Genomic DNA, 24,487 nt, shown 5'->3' with positions numbered 1-24,487 from the left:
GTAGGGTTAAAAAGTCAACCTCTCGATTTTCGAATGCGCTGAGTTATATAATACGGAATTGTTTAGAGAATTTAGGAAAATGATATTGGATATATTTTCGAATAGGAGCATATTATTCTATTGGAAAAAAATATGATAATGTGCAAAATTTTAAAGTAATCCGACGTACAAGCAAAGTAATTTAGATTAGTGCGTTTATTTTACTAATTATTTTAAATGGTCAACATCTGCTTTACATAATTTCGTAACGTCGACTTTTTTCAGATCAATCACGTCATTGTTACGTAACAGTTTCGTAAAAAAAGCATCGCTAATGATGTAAATCGCATGACACCCCTACAACGAGCACATTTTACGTACCATTAAATACAGAGTGTATATAATAGATGTTCGAGTTGTAATAGTCACTTGCTACATTAAAATTTCGATCTATCACATTACTATCATGTTAAACGGTACATTATTCACAAGCGGAAGGACAATACCAGCCCGTTTTGCGTTGGGGTGGCTTTTAATTTGATTATTTCTTTCTCTTAATGTCTATAACTCAATAAACTATGCAGATACAAATTTTATCATCAGAGATCATATATCATCATAAAAGGACGTGTTTAAAAAAATTTGTACAACGAATATTAAGTTTTTTGTTTATTGGACCAAAGCTTAATTCGATATGCTTGGAAATTGGAGCTAATGGAATTAATTAATTATTTTTGAGTACTAGTTTTACATTCATTTCTTCACTTTGATCAGTTTGAGTGAATTCGCCATCTCGTAACACAATTTTAATTTAAATTTTGAAGTACTTAAACTACTCAAACCTGTTTAAATTTACCTGAGGCGAATGTTTATTAAAATCTAATGTAGCCGTAACGGATAATGTAAAAAAACTTTCTAAAGCTAGAGCCATTGAACAATATGGAGAAACTGAGAACGTGTGACCAAACAAAATGAATCACATAATATTTTAAATTTAGTTGATCGAGATACAATAGTTAGCGTACGGAATATGATAAGAAAAACAAATACATCTTCTTCAAGTACTTGAAGGATTGTCAAAGAGTAGTAGCTACATTCCTATTATTTAAAACAAGTTCTAGGGCTATTGCTAGATGATTTACCGTTTAGAGTCGATTTTTGTCAAACATTACAAGAAAGCATAACCTGAAATCCTACACATAAATGGATAAAAGACTAAATATATGAAGATAAGAAAGGATTTGAATAGATTCAACCAATTAAAGGTGCTGATAGAGCAAAAGAGGGATTTCATACAGTCCAGGAATTTTAATACCTGAGAAAGACAGTAATAAACGAAGGGGATGAAACCAGGGAAATCGACAAAAAACTGGCGTTTGGAGCCCTAGGAGGACTATTAACATCAAAAGAGCCGCTAAGCATTTTCATAACCAACGGTGCTGTATGGCAGCGGGTGTTGAATTATGAACAAAAAAGAAGACGACAAAATAAAAATATGGAAGAAGGTACTAAGAAGAATTTTCGGAGGAGTGCAGGAGCAAAACGAAGAAGAAAAACGTACGCAGAAATCAAAGCACTGTAGGGTCAAGCTGAGATGGAATATGTGGTCAGAGCAAAAAGATTTCGTTGCATGAGGTAAATAGACAGAATGGACGAAGATAGTTGGGTGAAAAGTTCCTTATTAAGGGGAGAAGGAGCGAAAAAGAAAATATGTCATCCCCGGAAACAATTGATAGAATGTAGAGAATATTTGGAAAGAATAGGAATAGAAAAATGGGTGAAGCCACCGTGAACAAAAATGATGAAGCAAAGCAGTAAAGCGACTCAACGCCTTGACACCTTGACACAATAGGAGCATATTTTAAGTATTGACAAGAATTGTACATTTGTAGTTCGATTTTTAAAATCAAAAAGGATTGAAAAAACTTACCTGATAAACATGAACCAGGACCTGAGGAACTAAAAGAGTTTTTGAATTGGGCTAAACCTGGAACAAAATATACATTAAAAATTTCCTCAGGTATTAACTGTGTGAATTTTTCACAAATATAAAGTGCTTGACAGTGGAAATTACCAAAAATCAAGTGTTTATAGTTACATTAAATTTAAAATTAAAGGATAATCAGGAGTGAAATTTCAAAAAATGGCAGTATTAAAAATGACATCATACAAAAATTAATTTTTAATTGCATATTTATATAAAAATTATGAGTTTTCAATCTTGGTTGACAACATTTTTGACAGACATGAGAAAGCTTCCTTATATGCTATAGTGAAATGATGTTTTTTCGTTGTCAAATATAAATTAAGTAAATTCAGTGGTAAAGAAAGTTGCAAGTAAAATTGAATCCAAACATATGATATAATTTAAGTGTCAAATGTAAAAGAGCCAGTTGGATATCAATGAAGACAAAATTTATATTAACGACTTCATTTGCAACTTGACTAAATCATCTGAAAGTTGCAAACATCTCCTTAAAAACCCTTCCAAATTAAAAACAACGGTAACGAAAGAATTTGTTGAACAATCAAATATGTCCCACAGAAAATAAATACATCCAAAGTCAATTGTTTTAATTTCTGACAAACATATTAAGTGCTTCTTTCTTGATTCATGATTGGATTCTCAATTCGTTAGACTGCAATAAACATGAGGCCCCGATAATTCTTTATATAATTATTGATGCTCCTAACTTCAGTTCTGATGAGATAGTTGATATCTCCTTAGGGTATTTCATTCCAAGCTACCATAACTTCAATTCACAGCATCCTCCACAGAGTTTAACAGTCTCAACCCTTTTCCCTAACCACCAAAATCACACGATTTCTTCATAATGGGACTTGATGTAGTGTTTGTCCATAAATGCGTTAGATTCTTCAGCAATATGTGGTCTACATAATTAACAGCGCCTTGCATTATGGAAAGGTATAGATTACCATATGACATCACTATTTCCTGTGTTCATTGCAGATTCCAGTGAAGTATCTCTCTACAGAATGTAGATGGATACGAAGATTGAGCTGTAGTGTATATCACCCTGTGGGGGCAGTGGGAAAATGCTTTGAAAAGGCAACTCAATATCCGACAAAACGCATAAAAACTTGATGCTACACAAGTCTCCACAAGAGTCCACAAACACAAGCAAGTAAATGTGGTGTTTGGATGGGCTATCGTGAGCTTCTAGATCCGTTTTTGAACATAGATCAAAGAAAGTTTATGGTAAGCGCTTATGATCAATTGGCGCGTGATTAGTCTCACTCACGAGCTTTCGCCGAAATGATGCGCTGTGTATTTGTTCACATTTTGTATGAAAATATGTCAAGTAGAAGGCAGTAGCCCACACAACGTCAACGTCTGCCATGTTTACTTGTCCAGAGCATACTAACGTAATCTTATGCGTGTTAATGGCAACCAAGTTTTTCTTGTTATGGTTGTTAAGCTTTTTTATAAAATCTACGTTTGAAGTGACTTTAATTATTTATTAAAGATCATACCTAAAAAAATATGGAGTTAAATGATAGATAAAAAAAGTAGTTGAATGTCAAAGTTCGATGTATGAACTGAGTAGATAATTTAAACGGTAGAAAATCATGTTGAAACGACTCAATAAAATTAAATGTTTTGACTCGGGAGTATTGTAGTTATACAAAGAAGTCTGTAAAACCGTCGTTCAACCAATATAGGATTACATTTATTCTGACATAAAGACCTGAATATGGTCTATTATCCAAAAAATCCCAAAGCTCCTGCACGCACAAAGCTTGGCATCTCTTGCGGTCAAAACATTTTTAAATCGATCTACCGTTCACAATTTTAGTCCTTTTCGTCAATGATGATAAGGTCGAGGAAAGCCCTTATGCCTCATTATTTCTCAATAGAAGCTTATGCTTAGGTCTCAGGTTATACCAGTGACGTACTATAGTAGAATTGATCATTTTGAATCTCATACACAATATTTCATCAAAGATAATATTAATCATCCATTTCGATCATAAAACAAATGTAGAAATTCCTTATCTTTATACTTTCATTGATAAACTTTCAATAAATTAAAAATTTAATATTTGCTACAGAAAGTAACGCTGATGATCAATCTGTAATCGCTTCTTCAGGCACTATACCGAGCCCAATTCCATTGAACGGTTTACCCTCAAATCCATATGTTTCGCTTTCTCTTTGTTGCTTTGAGTTCTTGCAGCTTGGGTACCAGAAGATTCGAAAAGACCGAGAAAGAAATTACACTGTGATCACGTTGTCACGAACAGAAGAATAGAATATAGAACAGATTGAAGACATCGAGGAGAAACTTACAATTTACGGAAAATGAGCTTCGAGGGTAATGATATAAAACGGAACATTCTTAGATTTACACAAGCTCGAGGCTCTACTAGTATCGAATGGATATCGTCTCGGTTTACGAGAAGTAGTTTACGTGATACCAAGAGCACATATGGAAAAGACAATTGTTAGCACTGATTATTTCTATATCGAGCGTTCTACAAAATATGAATTCTGGTATAATTTTTTCACATATGATATATTATGGACTAGGAATAGTGGCTTAATCCTCCTCCCTACAGAATCTACACTCGATCTAAATCCTTAGAGTGATCTAATCCGTAAAGACACTACATGATTACCTTTCAGTTTCTCTATTTTTTCTTACACCATAAAAAAGGATATCGGTCAATAAGAGGCATTTGTGTTCTTTCTCTGTCGACTTTATTGGATTCAAGTCCTTTGATTTCTGTATGACCAAGAACCCAAGGAAAATTCTATGATTCTTGTCCTTTTTGTCATGTTTTCTTCGATGCTCCCACTTTTACTTTGAATCGAGGACATAGTTTTTTCTAATGAAGTTTTATTTGTCACTTCGTTGTCAACTTTGAGTCAAACGAATAACGTATTTCATCACGGTTTCTTGGGCACTTCAATGTCAACTTTGTGCCGCTAATAAAATGCTAAGTTAGATATAATGAAGGTTTGGTACAACCAAAGAGAAAGATAAATTTCATGCAGAACAAAACTAATCCTATAATTTTAAAAAGAAACTATTCAGCTTTATTATCACCATTATAAAACAAAGGGTTTATGGAGGTATTTGCAATCCGTTTTCTCCGGAAAATATAGAGTTTAAGGTGGAAAATGGAGCTGTGATGCCCAGGTACTTCATTATTTCCGGTATTTCCGGTACTACAGCATTATACTTTATTTCTTCATGCAGGATTCTTCAATACTTTCAGTACTAGTATCTTTAGTATACGCCTTTCTTTACAATTAACAAGATCATCATCAATATCGATCATAGTTAATATTTTATATTTGGGTTGCTTTATTGGAATAGTGACTTTCAACCATTGTTGGCATTCTTTTCATATTACCAAAAATGAAGATGAAGCGATGGGAAATGATTTGAAGCGAAATGTTCAAAATGTCAACGAATCATTTATTCATATTATCGCCTTCAAAATTTGCTCCTTTGAAGCCAATAAAATTATGCCAATCCTTCATTTGTGTCTTGAGTGAATCAATAGACTCAAGACGCGTACCCCGAGTTGATTTTTAAGTTATTAAGATAAGAGAAAAAAGTCACAAGGAACCTGGAATATGATGGCGCATTATCGTTGTGAAAAAGCAATGAATTGTCTATCTACGACTCCTACTGTTTACGACGAATTGCTTACTGACAATTTGAACCTATGCAATGAATTCATGGTGAACCGTGGCAAAGTAATCGAAACTATGAGCATTTCCCTGATTTTCGACTGAATTTGCCGTGATTAGGTCGGTTTCAGTGTTTTTGAGCGCCACTATATTGGTAGGCTTTTTGTACGTCATTTTTATAAATCCACGTCTCGTCACCAGTAATTAAGATATAATGATAGTAATGTTTGACATCTTTGTAGTGACCTATACCTAACTTTGTTTTTGAAAAAGAATCGGGTCTTTTGGTACGAGTATAGCTTTATAACCAAAACATCAACCAATATATGTTGAGTCTCTCGACGACGAAAGTTGTAGTATGGTTCTTATTAGATGTTACTGATGAAAAACAATGTTCGAGGATAAGTTTGTGTTAAATTGTTTCATTTGGAACAGAAATGATAGAATAGAGTTTTTCACTGCTACAGTCCTCACGAGAACTGTCACTCTCATATCACTTCTCTACATATCTAGTTTGTTACATAAAAAAATTCACTATTTTTTCCTTCAGTTGCTACTATTGTTTTCTTTTATAGTTGAATCGTTTATTGATTGATTACTGAACAAATAGAAAATTAATGTTATTTAGATAAGCGTTGATCAAAAATACTCTCATCAAATTTTCTGAAAACATTATGAGCACAATTTTAGTCACTTTGGTTTTATTTCCACTTCATTCTGAAGATCGATATTCACGTGACATTACGTAGATTGGGATACGATGACGTCCACTGTCTCACAAGAGGTTAGTGTCTTTGAAGCTGTTTAAGGCTAGCTTCTTTGTAACACTAATTTATTCTCATTACTTATAAAAATATATTCATGTATTTTTTTTAAATATTTTAACAGGTATTTGTCAAAAATTATTAAAAAAATAGAACTTTTCATGCGATTTTATATTGATTTCTATATCGACGAAAAAATGACCCGACACTGGCAGTAATGGTTAATAGTTGGGTTGTCGCATCACACCACAGCCACTTAACATAGGTGTAGGATAGGCGGTGAGGGGTACAAAAGTACAGATAATGCGGAAGCCAAAATGTACCGGTATTGTACCAATCATTGTGCTCTTGCCTGTTCCGGATGAAATTTAATACTCCTATTAAATCATATAAATTGAATGGAAATTATCTAGATTCCTTTTGGGGTCAAATTCTCGCTCAGAGTTTTTTTTTTCAATGATTTACAGTTGTGAGATAAATAAAAAATAATTGTATTGTTAGAATTTCGAACTATTTTAAAATAATGATGGGTAATTGCAATTTTATGAAAGACATCGCGCTTATATTTAAACCAAAAGATACCAGATGATAATGCATAGGGTTTCTTCCTCTTCTTATTCTTTTTTCTTTCTCTATTCCCTTTCGAGCGTCACAGTATTTGGTTTTTTTTTATTTCCATTCTTTCCGATTCTTTGCTATTCCATTCATCTCTGTGTTGTTTTTTCTTGTTTCCCTTTTCCTATGCTACTTGTTGTAGCCAGTTTTCTTATCTTGGGCTTTCCTTTCCTTCTGCTCTTATATCTTTTTGCTTCTGTCACTTTTCTTATCCGGCTTTGTGCTGTTCCTCTCTTTATGTGTCTATACCACATTAAACATCTTTTCCCTGATTATCTAAAATTATTTAATTTCCTATTATATTCATCCTCGTTTTCTTTGCAATTTTTCTCAGTTTCAGCTTCATCTTCGCCGCTACTATTCTATTCTGTATCTTTTTGTTCATTACTTTTCCATATATTAACGTGGGTACATTTATCGACTTGTTTTTATGTCTTTTCCTATTTCCTTTTTCCCTAAAATTGTCTTATTAAGTGCAAAGTACATAAAATTGGTTTTTTTTTACTCTGTTTGCTATCTCTATATCTATTAATTAGATTCCCACATATTCTTAATTGCTCACACTAGCCATTCGTTATCTTTTAATTATTAAATAATCTCCATGTTTTCATTTTTGATTTATTTATACCCTTTTGCTTTTCTTGATGTTTACTTCGTTTCTCAGGTCTTCTATGTCTTTATCCATATGTCTACTTTCCTTCCATTTTCTTAAATATATCTGCTACGATTATTATATCTTCTGCATATACTAATCCGTCTATTTCGATATATTGATGAATGTAATATGTAATTCTTCTCCTTTTTCTATTCCCTTTCTGTTAGGTTCCTCAATAGGTAATGTTATCTATTGTTCGTTTTCCTTTCCTATATATACTTTGCTCCTCCTCCATTTTCTCATCAATGTATTTCCTTACTTTTATCTCGATTATTCTCGTATATGTTTTCAATCCAACTGACGATAGGTATATTGCTCTGTAGTTTTCACACATTGGACCATCTTCTTTTTTATGTAGTGCTCTCAGTTGATTTACTTTCTAGTCTCTAGATAATTTATTTGTGTTCCATGTTATATTTAATATCTTCAATTTCCATCCCTTTGTTTATCCTCAATATTTTCTCATTTCGGTTTCTATAATGTCTCCTCAATACGTTTTTCCTATTTGGATTTTCCCTGTGGCATCATCCACTTCCTCTTCCTCTCATATCCTTATATCGTCGTGTAATTCTCTTTGATCCTCGTATTCATCTACCTCTACGATTGCAATTTTTCTTCAAAAAATTCCCTCCATGTCTTTAATATGTCTTGTGTGTTTACTTTTATATTGTTTCTTTCATCTCTTACTGTTCTTATTTCCTTTTTTTTTCTTCCGAACATTGTTCTGATTTTATTCCAAAAGCTTTTGTTATTGTGATTATATTTATTTAATAATTGTTCTCCGAATTGTGTCCATGTTTCCTTTTCTGCTTTTTAATTTCTTTTTTGACTTTGTTTAAGGTTTGCATGGTTTTCATGAATAATAACTATGCCAAATAGAAAGTTATTGATAACACAGGCCAACTACTCATAGTTAATTTTTAGGCATAAAATCAGAAATCATATTTTGTGACTAGAAATCTCTTATTTTTATCCCAAACTAAACCTTGAATCAACCAGAAATAAATAAGTTTCTAGTATGCGAAAGGAATAATGATATTTGGACTAAAGATCAACACTTTCACCCAGAAAATAGTGGATATCGTCGTAAATTGAAGGTTATAGGTCATAAGAAGAGAAAAAGGAAATCAATACACAACAAGAAACAGAAAATGCTGGATGTACGGGAAAGGTACTAATATGCCCAAAATATAAGAAAGGGGAAAATACCAGGTGCAAAAAATATAAGGGTTAAAAGATACAGTATGAAAAATAATCGCCAAACTAAATAGGTTGAGGAAGTATGAAGACTATAGATCCGGGGAATACAAAGTAAAGTGGAAATATCGAAACATTGGCACTTAAATAACATTGACTAATGCAAGCAATTAAATTTCAATGGGATACTATTTATTGGAAGAGTGTATGGTGAAGAAACATCACTTTTCTTCCTTTAAAATGCGGTTGCTTTTGTTATTTCTATCTTCATCTTATCAAGCGAACATACGTGGTACTCTCCTGTTATTGATCTACATTTTAGAAGAGAATCGATGACAAAATCCCATGACTATGTTAAAAAGCGGTAGGTATCACTTTACCAGCTGATAAAACTGTTTTTGCCTTTTCGGAGCAGGTTCGCCCCTAGTAATCCACTGTCTCACTTATAGTCAAACGGAAAAAAAACGTCCAAATTGACTGAAATTTTAGTAAGAAATCTCAACGCATCCGCAAAAAATATATTACAACTTATATAAGTTCTGACATCTTCAGGTTGAGGTCGAAAACTTATCAGACAACTCACGTACTCTAACTGAGATCGAATAAAAGATGTTGCTCGCTTGCATCAGATTAATATGAGTTCATCCACAATTATTAGTAACGATTTGAATTTATTCTTCTGCCTAACAAGAGCATCCAAATAAATAGCTTCGAAAATATAATATATTCTCGTTCAGAATCTAATCTGTATTAAAATAATGGTCCCATTTTCTGATTCTTCCGAAAACCCGAAAGGAAGCGACTGTCTTTTTTGAGAAGCATGAAGAACCTTGATCGCATACACAGATAACTAACATTGTTGAAAACAATATGCAATCCTATTATACCTTTTACGTGAGTATTTGTGCGTCAAGAAAAGAATCACTCAAGAGGCGACGAACGAAAGATAAGAGAGGTTTAGTTGTAAGAAAAAAAGAGCGATGCGAAGGGGTCTCGAGGTGTCCGATGTCATCAACAACGACACCTACTTCGACGCCATCCAAAAGAACTGCTGCTAGAAAGTTTTATTTTGGAATTTGGTTTTGAATATTATAACTTCCGAACAAGATATACAAAAAAGGGTAAATGTTTGGGAATAAGTTCCACCCTATTTTTGGTCATAAAGAATCGAAAAATTAATATTTACTAGAACTTTTTTTTATATAGTTTATTTTTTCAGTGCGTTCAAAATAAAAATGAGAGTTAAGTTTGAAAATCAAAGTTTCATTTCTCTTTTCGTCAATAAAAATTTCAAAAACAAGTATTATAGGAATAGTATTTTTTTATATCTTTATTAAATATATACATGGTGTCTCAACGAAAAGTATTTTCAGAAAAATAAAAATTTTAGAATACAATGCACATCATGAGAGAAGTTATATCTGGCTGGGAATCGATGTCAAAAGTTGCTGTGGAGTCCGAATGGAGTGAACAGGATTCAAAGCAACTGTTATATAGTTATTTGTCAACTTGCCAAAATAGAAATGTTGAATACGCAAAAGAAGCAGAGAACATAGAAAAAACTATTAGAAAAATATTTAAAGAGACAAGATTTGGAAAGGAAGGAATGTCTAGCTTAGATATTGAAAATATATGCGCACATGTATGGATTATAAATTCTAATTATGAGCCCGAAACATTTTCTGATTCAGAGAATCAATGAGGAAAAGGAGCCCATTCAATTGTTAATCACGAATGACAAAACGAAAAAAGTGCCTATAAATTAGATATGTAATTCTAATTGCTAAAATAGTATAGGCATTCCAGTAACTTCTAGAATTTACTTTGTCTTAACGCAAGTCTTACGGTCAAGAAAGACGAAAAGGTAACACAATAATCAAAATTCGTCCAACTGCTTAAAGCTCATATATCAAGCAAATTGGAGTTAATATTAGGCTGCTGTAAAATTTGAGTGTATACAAAATGTAATATAAAATTTACCCGATATCCTCCCGCGCGTGTCTAATCTCTAGGAGCAGCGTAGTTGACTTAGTTCGAGGTGTGTTCACTGCAATGCCAAGCGGACTATTGGTTTGATCAATACTTGGTTAGAATAGGTTCTTGTGGTAAGATATAGAAGGGGGGACCCTGAAACAGTGTGGAATATTTCCACAGGTATATCAGAGAGGATTAGGTTAATTGCTTACAGTTAGGTGATTAAGAAGGTTATGAAAGAAGGACAATTTGAATTCCTCAAAATAAAGAAACTTTGTAAGTAGGGTGGCATTTCAAATGCATTGGGAAGGGTGTGCATGGTATATACGTGGTTGGCGAAAATACTAGTTGAAAATGCCTGTATCATACTTTTTCTTTTGGAAAAAAAGTGGGACCTAAAATGTTTTCTACTACAGCTGGAGCTTTAGTTTTTTGAAAATGAAATTCTCGCAACAATGTATTCAACTGAAATATCAGGTAATAAATTTGCAATTACATACAATTTCTGCCCATTTTTTTAATTATCAGTCTGCTCCGCTCTTGCAAATGTTTTGATTGTAATATGTCAATGAGTTGGAGTTGAAACTATTCATAGTGATTTGGATGATTTATCTCTTAAAGAAAATAATGATCATTTAATTAATCGAGCTGAATTAAATGACCTCTCAGAAATTTACAGTTATCAAGATCTGAACCACAACTTCTTGTATGTCGGTCTTAACAGTGGAAATTGTTAAGAGTTACTTGGATTTTTTAAATATTGTTATTGTACTGAAATTAATAAAAAATATTATCAAACAGAATGGCGCTTATTTGTTGATTTTTCCATACATATTTTCAAAACTAAAATAAGAAACCGTCTATCCCAATACTACACGCAGATTAAAGTATATAGAGAATCATCCATGACTACGTTAATGAAATTATTAAAGAATACCGAAGGAAGGAAAATGTGCAGCGACCTCAAAGTCATTGGTTTGTATTTACAAGGTGGATTTACCAAAAACTCTTCTTACTTTTTGTCTGTGTGAGGAAAGAATGTCCTATTAGAAATGATTGCACATGAAAATGAACATGAAATATTGGTCCACATGGATTCTTTATAAGAAATCGTTAGTTTGGGTGTAATTAGACAAGGTTGTCGAAGAGTTTTTAGAAGATAAAAAGAGTGAAAATTATAAAGATGTTGTGGGGGCGTGATTACAAAAATAAATTTGATTTTCGTCTATAACAAGTTAGGAAATTTTCATCAAGACATAAAGATTTTTTAGGAGCGACATTAGGACCGTTAGGATCAAAATATGGTAAAGGATTACTGATCTATAATAAGAGAAACTGACCCAAAAGACTATTAAAAGAAGATCAATATTTTAAAGTTAAGCAAGTTTTATAAGTAATAAAGTATTTCTAAAACGAGACGAGAGACGAGGCAGGATTTTTTGATTATTCTTTTTGACAAATTATCTCCTCAATAAACCATAATTGAAAACTTTCAGCTGTAAGTATTGATTTCAATAAAAAAAAACTGAAAAAAGATCCGTTTTCTCGGAAACATATTTAAATAGCTTTATAATACTCATTTTTTGACAAAGCATTATTTTGCACGAAAAGAAAAACCTCTCAATCGTTCATACATGAATGTAAAAATAAAACATTTTCTCCCGAAAGTAGCCGATTTTTTTTCAAGTTGTTTTAACGTAGACCTGATTACACGTTTCTTGTAAAAGAGTAAAAGGATTCACAAAAGGTCCTTTTAAAAGCAAGTCACGCGAAGCCGAGACATAATAAAACATAAGGATTTAATTAAAGTTATTCATCTCGGCAAAGTGGGATGATGTTCATGGCAAAATTGCATTTAATTAAGAAGTTGGAATTCTTCGCATTTTTGACATAATTAAGTTTACGTCGCACTTTATTTCGAATGGCTCAATTTGTGAAGATTACTTTCGGTATTTTCTTTGAATCTTATTTTCTAGGAGGTCTGGCTGTACAGTGTACAGTGTGTGGCTCTTTAAGCTGATGATACCTTCAAATTTCCCTATTTTAAGAAATTCAACTTTGAAACGTAATATTTTTAAAAAAGTGTTAAAAGTCCTTCCGTTTTAGTTTGAAAGTTAGGTTAGGTTAGTTGAAGACGAAGAAAAAAAAAATAATCCGATTGTTTGGAGATGATTCTCGTAGCATCAGATGAGTTGTTAAAGAGGTTAACTAACATCCCCTGTTTAATCCTTAAAAAAGCTGCTATAAATGTTATTTCAATGAAGCTAGTAGCGTTATTTGTATACATCGTTATGGTAATCGAATACACTTTTCATAGAATTAGGAGATGCTTCGTCCATGACAAGAAAACCGAGGAAAAGTTACCGAAATATTGTCCAAAAGCCCCTTCTTTCCATGGAATGATTTAGAAGTGGTTCCCTGTTTGTAGAAGCGGCCATATGAACACGGATGATGTCTAGAGAAAGTTTATTTGAAACCCGAATATAAAAAATGATGATGTCTCCACTGAAGTGGCGTATACAAAGCATTGGTATAACGTGACGTATTTACACTTTAAATATAGCATTTTCATGTGTATTTTTGAAAATACGTGACAATTACACTTAATAAAGGTCGATGTGAACAATCCCAATCCAAAAAATTGAAACTTAATATCAAATATTTGAACTTTCTGATCTGAATAAGGTTCACATACATCGACATATTTTGTGTGAAATAACCCTAAACAGTAACAAAATGAATGCGGTGTATCCAGAACGGCTCCCGTTGAAACTAATTAATTATCGAAATCCTAGTTAATTACTGCCGTAACAGACCTCTCTCGAATTCCCTTACGTCCCTGCGTTTTAATATACCATACCCTTTTTGCAGCAGCATCCTACCGTGTTTATCAGAGTCGGACTCTGAGGATGTAACGTTTCAATGTTTAGCTACCTCTTCTTTTTCTACTTCTGCTATCCATCTATTCATATGCTATCATGTTCTCAACGAAATATATACTTTACTTAACAATAAACTTTATACGGCTTCGGTTTTTTTTCTGATTTCGCTAAAGCCTTCGATTGTATTGATCATAAAATTCTCTTGAACAAACTAGAATATTATGGCTTAAAATGGTTTGTATCTTACCTTGAATGTCGAAATCAATTGGTACGATCTAATGGTAAAGTTTCAAGTAAATTACCAATTGGCAGTGGTGTGCCTCAGGCTTCAGTTTTGGATCCAGTTCTTTTTTTTTGATTTTCATCAATATCACAGGCCTACGGATCAATGGTCAATCCACTTTATTCGCGAATGACACCAGTGTAACCTATAAAGTCCCGGTCTGTGGCAAATGGTCTCTGTTTAAACACTGAGAAAACTTTAGCTCCTATAAAGGAGCTTTAAAAACTCTAAGAGTCAACGATGACTTATTACGATCCTCAAATTCGATCAAATTTCATGGTCTACATATTGACGGTGCCCTTCAATGGTTATACGTATGGAAAACCTGACAAACAAATTAATCTCTGCTTGCTTTACCATTAAATATGTGTCTGAACAGCTCGATTCTCGTACTGCTTTAACAACTTTAATGTGCACCTCTTCGATTCTACCTTCAAATTACAAAAAAGAGCTATTCGTTATATTTATGGTTTGAGTAGTAGAGCGAATTGCGAATTCTATTTTCAAATGACAAAATTCTAACTCTCCCCGTTCTCTTCATTTTAGAATCTGTTGTTTGTTTGGTTCGCAAACACTTCCACAACTCAACTGTGAGACCCATGCATACCTACCCTACGAGATGAACGAAGTTGGATATTTACTTGACTATACCTACTTTTGATCTGGTGAAAAATTCCATTATCTCTAGTGCGAAAAAATTATTCAATCAGCTACCTTCTGAAATAAAAATCGCAAATTTCGAGGTTTGACAAAGGCAATTCTGCTTGAAAGATCTTATTATTCTGTGGCTGAATTCTATAATTCACCATACTCTAGAGACTGGCATAATTTAATTTGTGATGAAAGATATTATATACATTATAATTACTACTATTGAATTCAATCATTATTTTGTATTTTTATATCATGTTATATAAAATTATGTAGATTTGTCCATAAAATTGTAAAAATATTTTCTAGTAACAATAAAGCTGTGTCTCTCTCTTTCATTAATAAATATTTGCGATCACTTTTGACCATTTTATTCTGTCTTTGGTGGTATGAATTAATTCTCTTACCATTCCTGTCCAATTTTTAATATTGTTAAGCTACGACATTCTGCGTAATCCCCTTCTTCCCTCTATCTTATCTTCTATCAAGAGTTGAAGCTAATGTTACCTTCCGCTCCGTATCACATGTTCCAGGTATACTGTTTTTCTACGTTTTATCGCGCCTAGCAATTCACGTTCTCTTCTTGATCACCTCAGAATTTCCTCGTTGGTTTTTCTTGTCCTTGGAACTCCCATAATTCTTCGGAAGATCCACATCTCAAATACCTCCAATATATTCGTGGTGTTAACTTTCAGTGTTCAGCCTTTTATAACGTACAAGAGCGTGAACCATACGTATCATTTCATGAAACTTATTTTGAGAATGAGGTCAAATTCGGAGTTCGTGAACACGTTTATGAATTTCATGAATGAACGTCAACTTATCGGGACTCCTTCCTGTACAAACCTGTAGAATCGGCTACCAAGGAACGTCTTTCCCAAACAATACAACCTACATAAGCTCAAGATCAATATCCGGAGGTATATCATCTATGTCCTAACCAGAGCAGTTGTCTATCTCTAATAACTAATCTCTCATTATTTCCATCCTATAAATCAATTTCTGTAGCCTACAACATCTATATTCTCACTTTCAACACACTATAAATTATAGTGCATTATAGATTTTTATTTTTCTTTCTTAAGTTGTGCTCTGCTTCCAAAATATACCGTTAAACAACAATATTACCTTTCTCTTCTGTCCACTGTCCACTGTCCACAAGGTGCATGGTTTCATTCAAATTAACCTCTAGGCCCTATTGTTTATATTGTTCGATATTTCTACTTGATCTACAGGTTTTTCTACTCTACATTTACGCTTTAGATTCTTCAGTAATTGTTCCAGGCACTATCCTTGCTTCAATTTTATGGATAGCCCTTTATTCAAATGTTTTTTCAGTTATTCAGTTTCTCAACAATATCAGTTTGTTTTGTGAAAAATCATCATAATAAGTAAGCGAATAAGAAGAAAATAAAAATGATGGAATGGATATAAGAGAAACAGCGAAAAAAGATAGATCTCAAGAAATTCTTATTTAATCTGTTTAACAAATTGAGAGAAATTAAAACGAGGAAAGTCCGTATACTGATACTTTTATCGCAGATATAATCGTTAATTTTTTTCCTTCAAAAATCTCCTCTACTCTCGCCGAATTAGTGGTTCGTCCATCACATCGAAAATCCTTAATAGAATTTCATTGACAGCTTGATTACATTTTGAAAGAGAGTATTGCGAATGCTGTGTATACGTAGAAATTAAATTATAGCAAAACAAAGGGTTGGAGTGTATACAACTAGCGAGTGGGTTATTTGAGACATGGAAATAGGGTTACCAACGGCAATGCAGCGTTGAAAACGGCAACAGGAACGGAACGGGTAGAAAAAGTATTGAAATTTTTTGTATATTTTGGAAATTAAAATTGAAAGAGAGTGGAAAGAATAGAGATCCATGTAGGATTCATCCGTAAAAATATAAATATATTGCTTGTGTGTACATCACCAAAGTATTATTTTGGTTATCGAGCTATTAAAAAATTAGCTGAAGAGAAAACTATGTCAATTTTATTGAACCGTAATGATGAAGAAATGCAGGAAGTAGATAGAAATTGAAATATCTAGAACAGATCTTCAATCTACATTGGATTCATCTCAATTGATAATGATGATGAGACAAACAGGTAATTTCATAGTTATAAAAAGTAAGGTCTGACATTCACCGATAATTACCGATAACAAATTAGCTACCTTAGTTATGTAGATAGTTTATTGAGATTCCTATTCATCTATAAATTGATTATTCAATGGCTTTGGATCAATTAATAGACTCTATAAACATGAAACATAAGCAATTTGAATATATTATTTTGATGGCTGCTTTCCATTTTTGTAGATATGACAACTAAAGAAAAATTAAATAAAAAGAATAATTACTGTTGTGAAATATGATGTTTATATTGATCTTCATAATGTATGTGATCTTTTGATCAATATAAATATAAAAATTGTCAATTTCAAATCAAAACATGATACTAGTGGAGCTTCCTCGAAAGTTCATTAGATATGACTCCTTTAAAACTTTTCGTTTTCCTTAGCAATGACTTGGTTGCCTCTTGGTTCGTGCCTGTGAATTGGGAATAGATAACTACGACGCGAAAAAAGAACAAGGTTGATTTGATGTTGCAAAAGATGTTTATAGAATGCGTGGTTGTTACTGAAAAGTATCTTATTCAAATCCTCGTAATAGTTTTTCTGGAGGTATTCACAGTGTGTCACTCTACTGCCTTAGAACTGGTCAATCCAATTATATTTTTGACATAAGTTACCAACAGGATTCTTAAAGTGAATCAGACGATGAAGTACTCTATGGATCTTGATCTTTATCAAGAGCTCTAAGACCTACGATAGCAAAAACTAGCTCATTCTACAGTTTTTACTTCTAATGATATAAGCTGCGTTTGGAAAAACTATTCTGTTATATGATCACATTAGAATACCTCTTGCATTTTTGAAGGTAGGTAGTATAACACTTCTATACAGGGTCTTAATTTAGCAGCTGTTAGTAAAAATTGATTTAAATACAGCTACAATGATACTTTATAGCGGTTGGCGTTCAACGGCTGTGCTTGATGACTCCGAAAAGAAAAAAAGAGATACTGCAAGTGGAATATATAGTTCTAAAACACTACGACACCCACATATATGCAAAAAATGAAGCAAAAAAATTGCTTTTTTCTATCACCACCAACTTCCCGTTGGGGTGGTAAATACCGCTTGGTCACCAGGTTATAGTAAGGGAGTTTGGTCGCGGTGGGTGGTTGTGGGTGGCGAAAATGTAGAAAAATATATTTCTGTCCTTTTCTAATGCATGAGGACTTCTGAAAATATCTCAAAATAACTGGCACGATCTAGGAAAATCTAAAATGTGTTCAACTATTAGAATCGATTTGGAAATTTCTAGAAAAATCTGAAAATTTCTGGAATATTCTGAAATGAGTGCAATTTATTTTGATCGATTTAGAATTTTCGAGAACGTTCTAGAAATGTTTCGAATCATTTGGAAAGTTCAAGAATGAGTGTAATTCATTATGATCGATCTAGAATATTCTAGAAAGTTCTATTAATTTAAAAAATTATCTATAGTTTATTTCAGAAAAGTATTGAGTAATAAAACTCATTAAGTTTGCAAAGGGACCACAGAGTGACCTAACGAATATTTAAGCCACTTTCATAGTTTGGCATTGATTTCATTGTAAAATTCTTCCTTTTTAACAAGTGCAGGTAGTACCACCCGGGTTGGGGTCAATTTTCGGGTTTAGCCTATTGTTATCCATTCACAAACACTGAAAATAGTGTGCCAAAGGCGTGCCGATAGGATACTCGTAAAAAGGAAAGCCGAATCTGAAATAAGGTTGGAATGGAATTAGGCAGAGGCACTAATAGAAGGTTAAACGGTACCTGTTGAACGGAAAACGTAACTGTAAAATCTATTACCTAAGTAATCACAATATTTCGATATTGGTACTTCAGGGCAGAAAATATACTTCTCCTAATTCCCCATTTTATCACTCTATACCTTTCTGAAATAGACTATAGAAAGTTGTAGAAATTTCTAGAACGATCTCGAAAACTCTAAAATGGATGCAATTTATTGTAAGTGATTTAAAATGTATTAAAAATTTTTGGATTGATCTAGAAAGTTAATTAGGTATTAGATATACCCTAATTACACATCATGTTTAATGGCCGAATAAGTCTCCCAATATCGAAAATAAAAATCTACAGTATCTATGTTGTATCCTTATATATTTTTTATAAAATTAAACATGGGATGTTTTCAAACTGCACAACGCCGGGTTTCGTTGCCGATTTTAATATTAAAAAAAATTATGGTATTGTTATAGGTAATTGGTGAATAGAGTTCTTTCTCTGTACTTTTATCTTATTATTGTCGTGCTAATGGTCATAACCCACTTGATGATTTACATTCCATCTGCGTTAGTTATAAATACTTTAAAAATTAGTCCTTTTTAATCTGTTTTTTTTTCTCTTATTTTTTTTTTTGTTCACTTGCATTATTTTTATGATTTCAAAAATAAAATAATCTCAACTTACGTCGTTTTCCTGTGAATTGCTCAAAAATGAAGTAATCCAAAAGCACCATCTGCGTTCCAGCAATCCAAAATTTAATTACGACAATAAAGCTTCGTCGTCTTCCAAGTGGAAAAGTATGTCGCAATTTAATTCGCGCCATAAAATGACGTCGGAGTCGGTACAAATAACTTCGATAAAATGCAACATAATTGTACAAGAATAATACAATGGCTATGGAGAGAATGTGAGGCATTCCACTGCTACGTAGTCAAGGATTAGAATATTGTTCCTTAGATACGCTGGCGTACCTACATGAGGATAACATCTTTATTTTTAACACGATGGAAACGTAATAATCCTGGTTTGTTCCATTCAAATATTGTCAATGAACGGTTGAAAATATCCTTCAGGAATGTATACAGTCTATCAAATTGATGTCAAAAATATACTCTATACATTTCATAGCTTTTTAATGATAAAAAAGTAAGTTTGTATTTACCTTCAGATTTATCATGTCAAGAATTTGTGTGTAATGGAAACAAATTTCATTTTGTTTTAGAACGAGCAGGAAAATGCACAATTGCGTGAAAACTACGGCGCCTGTAGAATAAATTTTTTGTAAATTAACAGAAGATTCTATTTAATGTTCAATGTACTTTAATCTCTTATCTAATTACTTCACTTATAACATGCCATTCGGTTTGTTATGTTTTTTTACACATTTTGAATATTCCTTTGTTCACGTATTGTGGTACAGTAGTCACTTCTGATTTAATTATTCTAGCATTCAAGTTTTTGAGGAAATTACTTTGTTATCGACCTCCCACACTATTCTAAAAATTTAATAAAACTTCAGTTTTGTTGCTAAATCGTCCTCTATCTATCTACACTCTAAAAATATTTAAATGAAATTGAATTCAGTAAATTTAATGGTGATATTATTATACATATTCTTACATCTTTTTAACAGTACTAATTCCAGTTATCTTTATTAATTTCCTTTTGTTTGAAGCAAATTTTGTTCCACTCAATTGAAAAATTAATGAGAAACCATTTGATTGAAATCATCCCATAAAGAAAACACAAAAAATATATTCATTTTTCAACATCATTTCCTTTCAGCTCCATACAAATTTCCCAACTATGTTCAATAAGTTCAATACCTTTTTTATAATAATAATCGTCAATCTTCTCAAAACAGCCAGTAGACTACAGACATCACCTCTTCATTGTTGGAAAATCTTTGTTGTTTCAAATCTGGGAAGAAAATGATCCGCATGGGCTAAATCTGGTGATAGAACGCACGAGGTAGCTATTCAAACTTAAATTCAGTAATTTTGGCCGTTGCAATAATTGATGTATAAGCTGGTGCATGTCTTGATGAAACAATATTTTTTTCTTAGCCAAATGCAGCAGTTTTTGCTTCACTAAAACGTTGCAATAGATTCGCGTAACACTCGTCGTTGATAGTTTTTGCTTTGTCAAGATAGTCAATGAAAATGATCCTCAAAACACCCACGCCATGACCTTGCATGCAGATGAAACAGTTTTTGCCTGTTTAGTCTATTGTTTTGATTGTTCTTTTGTTTCAGGTATGAAGTGATGAACCCACGTTTTATCTATGGTTATGGAACACGCAAAAATTGGTCTTTGTATCTGTGGAACATTGCCAAACACCCAAAACATCTTCATGACGCTGTTGCTCCATACAGTACCGCTTTGTTTTTTCTCCAAAATTTCTGGAGTCGTAACCTCTTTTAGTCGACCAATGCGAAGCTCTGCTACTCAATATTTTACTGTTGATAACGAAGGAGCAGTCTCAACCAGAGTAGAATCTACTTCAGGTACTGGTTGGTACTGGTTGGGCTAAGCTTCATACAATACTGAGTATTGTATCACATATGTTTACAAATTTACTGATTACGTTCAGTATTGATAGTTTCCAAACCAATACTAAACAACGTGGCGTCTTCAAACTTGAAAAATGAAAAATTGAATATATGAACTCTTTAATAGTTTTTAAAAATCTCTATGCGTAGTTTGAAAATTCGTAATAAAAATATTTATCGCTTAACCTAAAAGCTACGCCTATGTCTTGTTTCCAGTAGCCAAACTTCCAACTACAATAAGCTATCTTGGGAACTTAATTACTCCTAACGTTTTTACTTAATTTAGAATTTCATTTGGTACTCGCCAGGTCGCAAATCAGGAAGAAGGTAATTTAATGTCACCCCGTTGAATACTTATGGGAGTTCAGTTGTTTCTTGGTTGGCTGTTCGACTTAAACGTGGAGGTGTAACAAGGAGCGTCGACTATTTTACCTTGTAGAAGAATGTTTCGCATAATAAACAAGAAGCAGAGTTGTTTTTGATGAAAATAATATGAAGAGAAAACGAATACAAAATAGTAACAAACTTTAAGTATTAAGGTATCTTCGTGAAAACAGATAACAACAAAAGATTATAAGGTTGAGATAACGAAATTAACAATAAAACAAAATAAATTTACGGTTCAAATAAAATTGGAGAGGGAGAAAGGAAAAGATTGAACAATTAAAACTTAAATGACTGTAACTAGATAAGATCTTACTCAACGGCAGCCTACACCTCAACACACACACACACACACACACACACACACACACACACACACACACACACACACACACACACACACACACACACACACACACACGCCTCTTCTTTCAGAAACCTGGAAAGTTTGAATCTTCTTTATATTCTCTATATTCTTTCATATATGTTTCATAGTACGTTGTTTGGAAACATTTGAATGATTTGTGGACTACTATGACTAGCCCCAAAGCTGAATACCATACTATCAAATGGGTATGAAGGTATTTTTGTAATGCATAATCTTGTTGTGTACAGACCAAGTGGAATTTCGTCCCATCGGCCAATAATTTTTTTTATATTTAATCCGAAGTTGTTCTCTTTTCTTTTCGATATGAGCTTTCCAGAATTTAGCATCGGGAGTATTATAAGTATTTTGCTGTATTAGTGAATAGGATTGGTAAAGTTCACATATACAGATTTGGATTCAATCATTTTATACCTCCACTTTTTCGACCATTTGCCTATTTTATTTATTGATACCTGTAATTTTTCTTCATGGCTATTTCCTACTGCTAGTATAGCAGTATCGTCTGCAAAGGTAGCTAAAGTATAATTTTCTATTTTAAATATATCATTCTTGTTCACAAGGCATTGTGGAACTCCTACATTAATTTTTGTAAGCTCAGAGTAGGCTCCCTTTTGTTTAATTCTGAAGTGTCTGTGTGTTATGTAGGACTCTAAGATATCAGAGAAGCACATCTTAATTTTAAGTTTCAACAACGTATGCCAAATTTCATCAAATGTCTATGCCACGTCAAGGGATATTGTGGAAGAAGAAAAGAGAAGAAAAGAGATAATTTAAGCTAGCTCTAACCAGACCAATACTAAAAACAAAATTGCAAAACTTAAATCAATCTGTTGACAAATCAATTCACTCTCATTTTTATCAAAGCTGGTATTAATATTTTTATTTTTCATAGAATAATCTAATAACACACACTTCTTAATAATCCTTTGTGTACTGTCAATTCGGCAACCATTCTTATTATTACATTACCACTTTTTTGACATTCATTTTTTAAGGTAAATAAAAGAATTCAAAATCAGTGTTCAGTACATATGAGTCCATATTCCAAATTCTCACTGTCGTTGTATTTTTTTCTTCATATTGAAATTGTTCTTCATATTGAACTGTTTCTTCAGAAGATGTCCAAGATGCAACAATTACAATTATAATTAACTTATCCCAAACCTCTTCTACCATAGGTGTAGAGATAAGATTTCTTTTCCATTCTCTTTGTTAAAAAAGTCCATCTTGACGGAGCCTTTTAGCTGTTTTACTAGGTTTAATTATGGAAATGTTTTTTGCTTTCACAGTTCAACAATATGTAATGATCGGTAACCACCCTCTTTATGTTTGTTCACAATGCTAATTAGGAGTAATTAACTCTTATTGAGAAGTTCATCTACCTGACCCATCATTACCAATTTGCCCTTAAACTCAGAGAAACGCTAGAAGTGGCTGTGAATGACTAGACAGCTACGGCTTAAGGTAGCTAACATTGAGCCTTATAGGCCATCTACGTTAATTGGACTGACGAACAGAACAGAGCTTCGTCCTCTTCTCAGACGAAACCAGAATGTGCCTGCATGTTAGCAATAGAAGAAGATGAGTCTACAGAAAACCTCGAGAAAGATACGCGCAGTGTTTCATAAAAGAAAACGTGGCTTTCGGAGGAGATTCCTGGATGGTTTAGGCGGGCATTCCAATGGAAGCAAGAACCGAATTGGTTTTGATGGAAACCGGCTGTGGAAATCTTCATACTTAGTTTGTTAACTAGTGTATATTATAAACTTTGGACAGAAATCCTCGACACAAAGACTCTTCGTGCATGAGGTCTTCTTCAACAAAATTTGAACAAAGAAAAGTTGCTAATTAAATTAATCCATACCTACACCCTGTATATTTCTACATAGGTACATTTGGGAACAGAGAGAAAGTAATAATTTCAATGAAGAAAAAATGTTCGAAGTAGTACTACTCCACCTTCGAAATAAAAAAAAATAATGATCAGTAGAAACGTGTGAAAAGCCCATCAGTCACATGTCAAGTGCGGGGAGTGGAGGAACTTCCTGTGTACTTATTCAGTACCTATTCATGTCGTTAGACACCGTTTAATTTCTTCAGACAACTGAATGAAGAGGTGGTTCGCACGAGTAAAAATATTTTATACCTGCATACATACTACAAGGTGGTCGCGAAATTACCGAATCATTATTTTTGATTGGGATACTTACATCGAGTGGATGAGTTTAATTTTTTTATGTATATAATTTAGGGGTTTATTTGGTTAGAGTGGTCGAATGTAGTGTTTTATTATACTATAAAATTATGTAGCGTGACTAGGGTTGCCAGGGAATGAGATCTAAAAGCTGGTTGCACTAAGAAACATGATTTGTGAACAAGATATTCGCTCTCTACCTAAAAATAATACAGATTATTTGAATTCTTCATTAAATTTTTTTCAAATTATATTTTTGTTCATTGGCAACCGCTTTCAAGTTGCTTATGAAGAAATTTATGTTTTCCGTTCATTGTGAAGTCGTAAGAAAATAGATATGTTTATATTAAGTTCGAATGTGCCAGGAATTTTATACACGATATACAGGGTGTCCCACGACGAGTTAAAACAATCTGTATATGGCAAAATACTTATAGT

General features: G+C 32.9%; 1 protein-coding gene across 1 annotated transcript in view; it reads right to left on the bottom strand.

Annotated features, from left to right (window-relative positions):
- The window catches only part of LOC130903706 (visual system homeobox 2-like), a 166,961-nt gene that overhangs the window by 126,205 nt on the left and 16,269 nt on the right, over positions 1–24,487 (bottom strand). Inside the window, exon 2 of the mRNA XM_057815943.1 lies at positions 1,910–1,966. Within this exon, the coding sequence (XP_057671926.1) occupies positions 1,910–1,966 (57 nt within the window). The remainder of the gene's footprint in view (positions 1–1,909; positions 1,967–24,487) is intronic.

This window comes from Diorhabda carinulata, chromosome 2, assembly GCF_026250575.1.
Source record: "Diorhabda carinulata isolate Delta chromosome 2, icDioCari1.1, whole genome shotgun sequence".
NCBI classification, from domain to species: Eukaryota; Metazoa; Arthropoda; class Insecta; order Coleoptera; family Chrysomelidae; genus Diorhabda; species Diorhabda carinulata.
The sequence above is the reverse complement of the archived record's forward strand: the minus strand, read 5'-3'. Positions and strand labels throughout refer to the sequence as shown.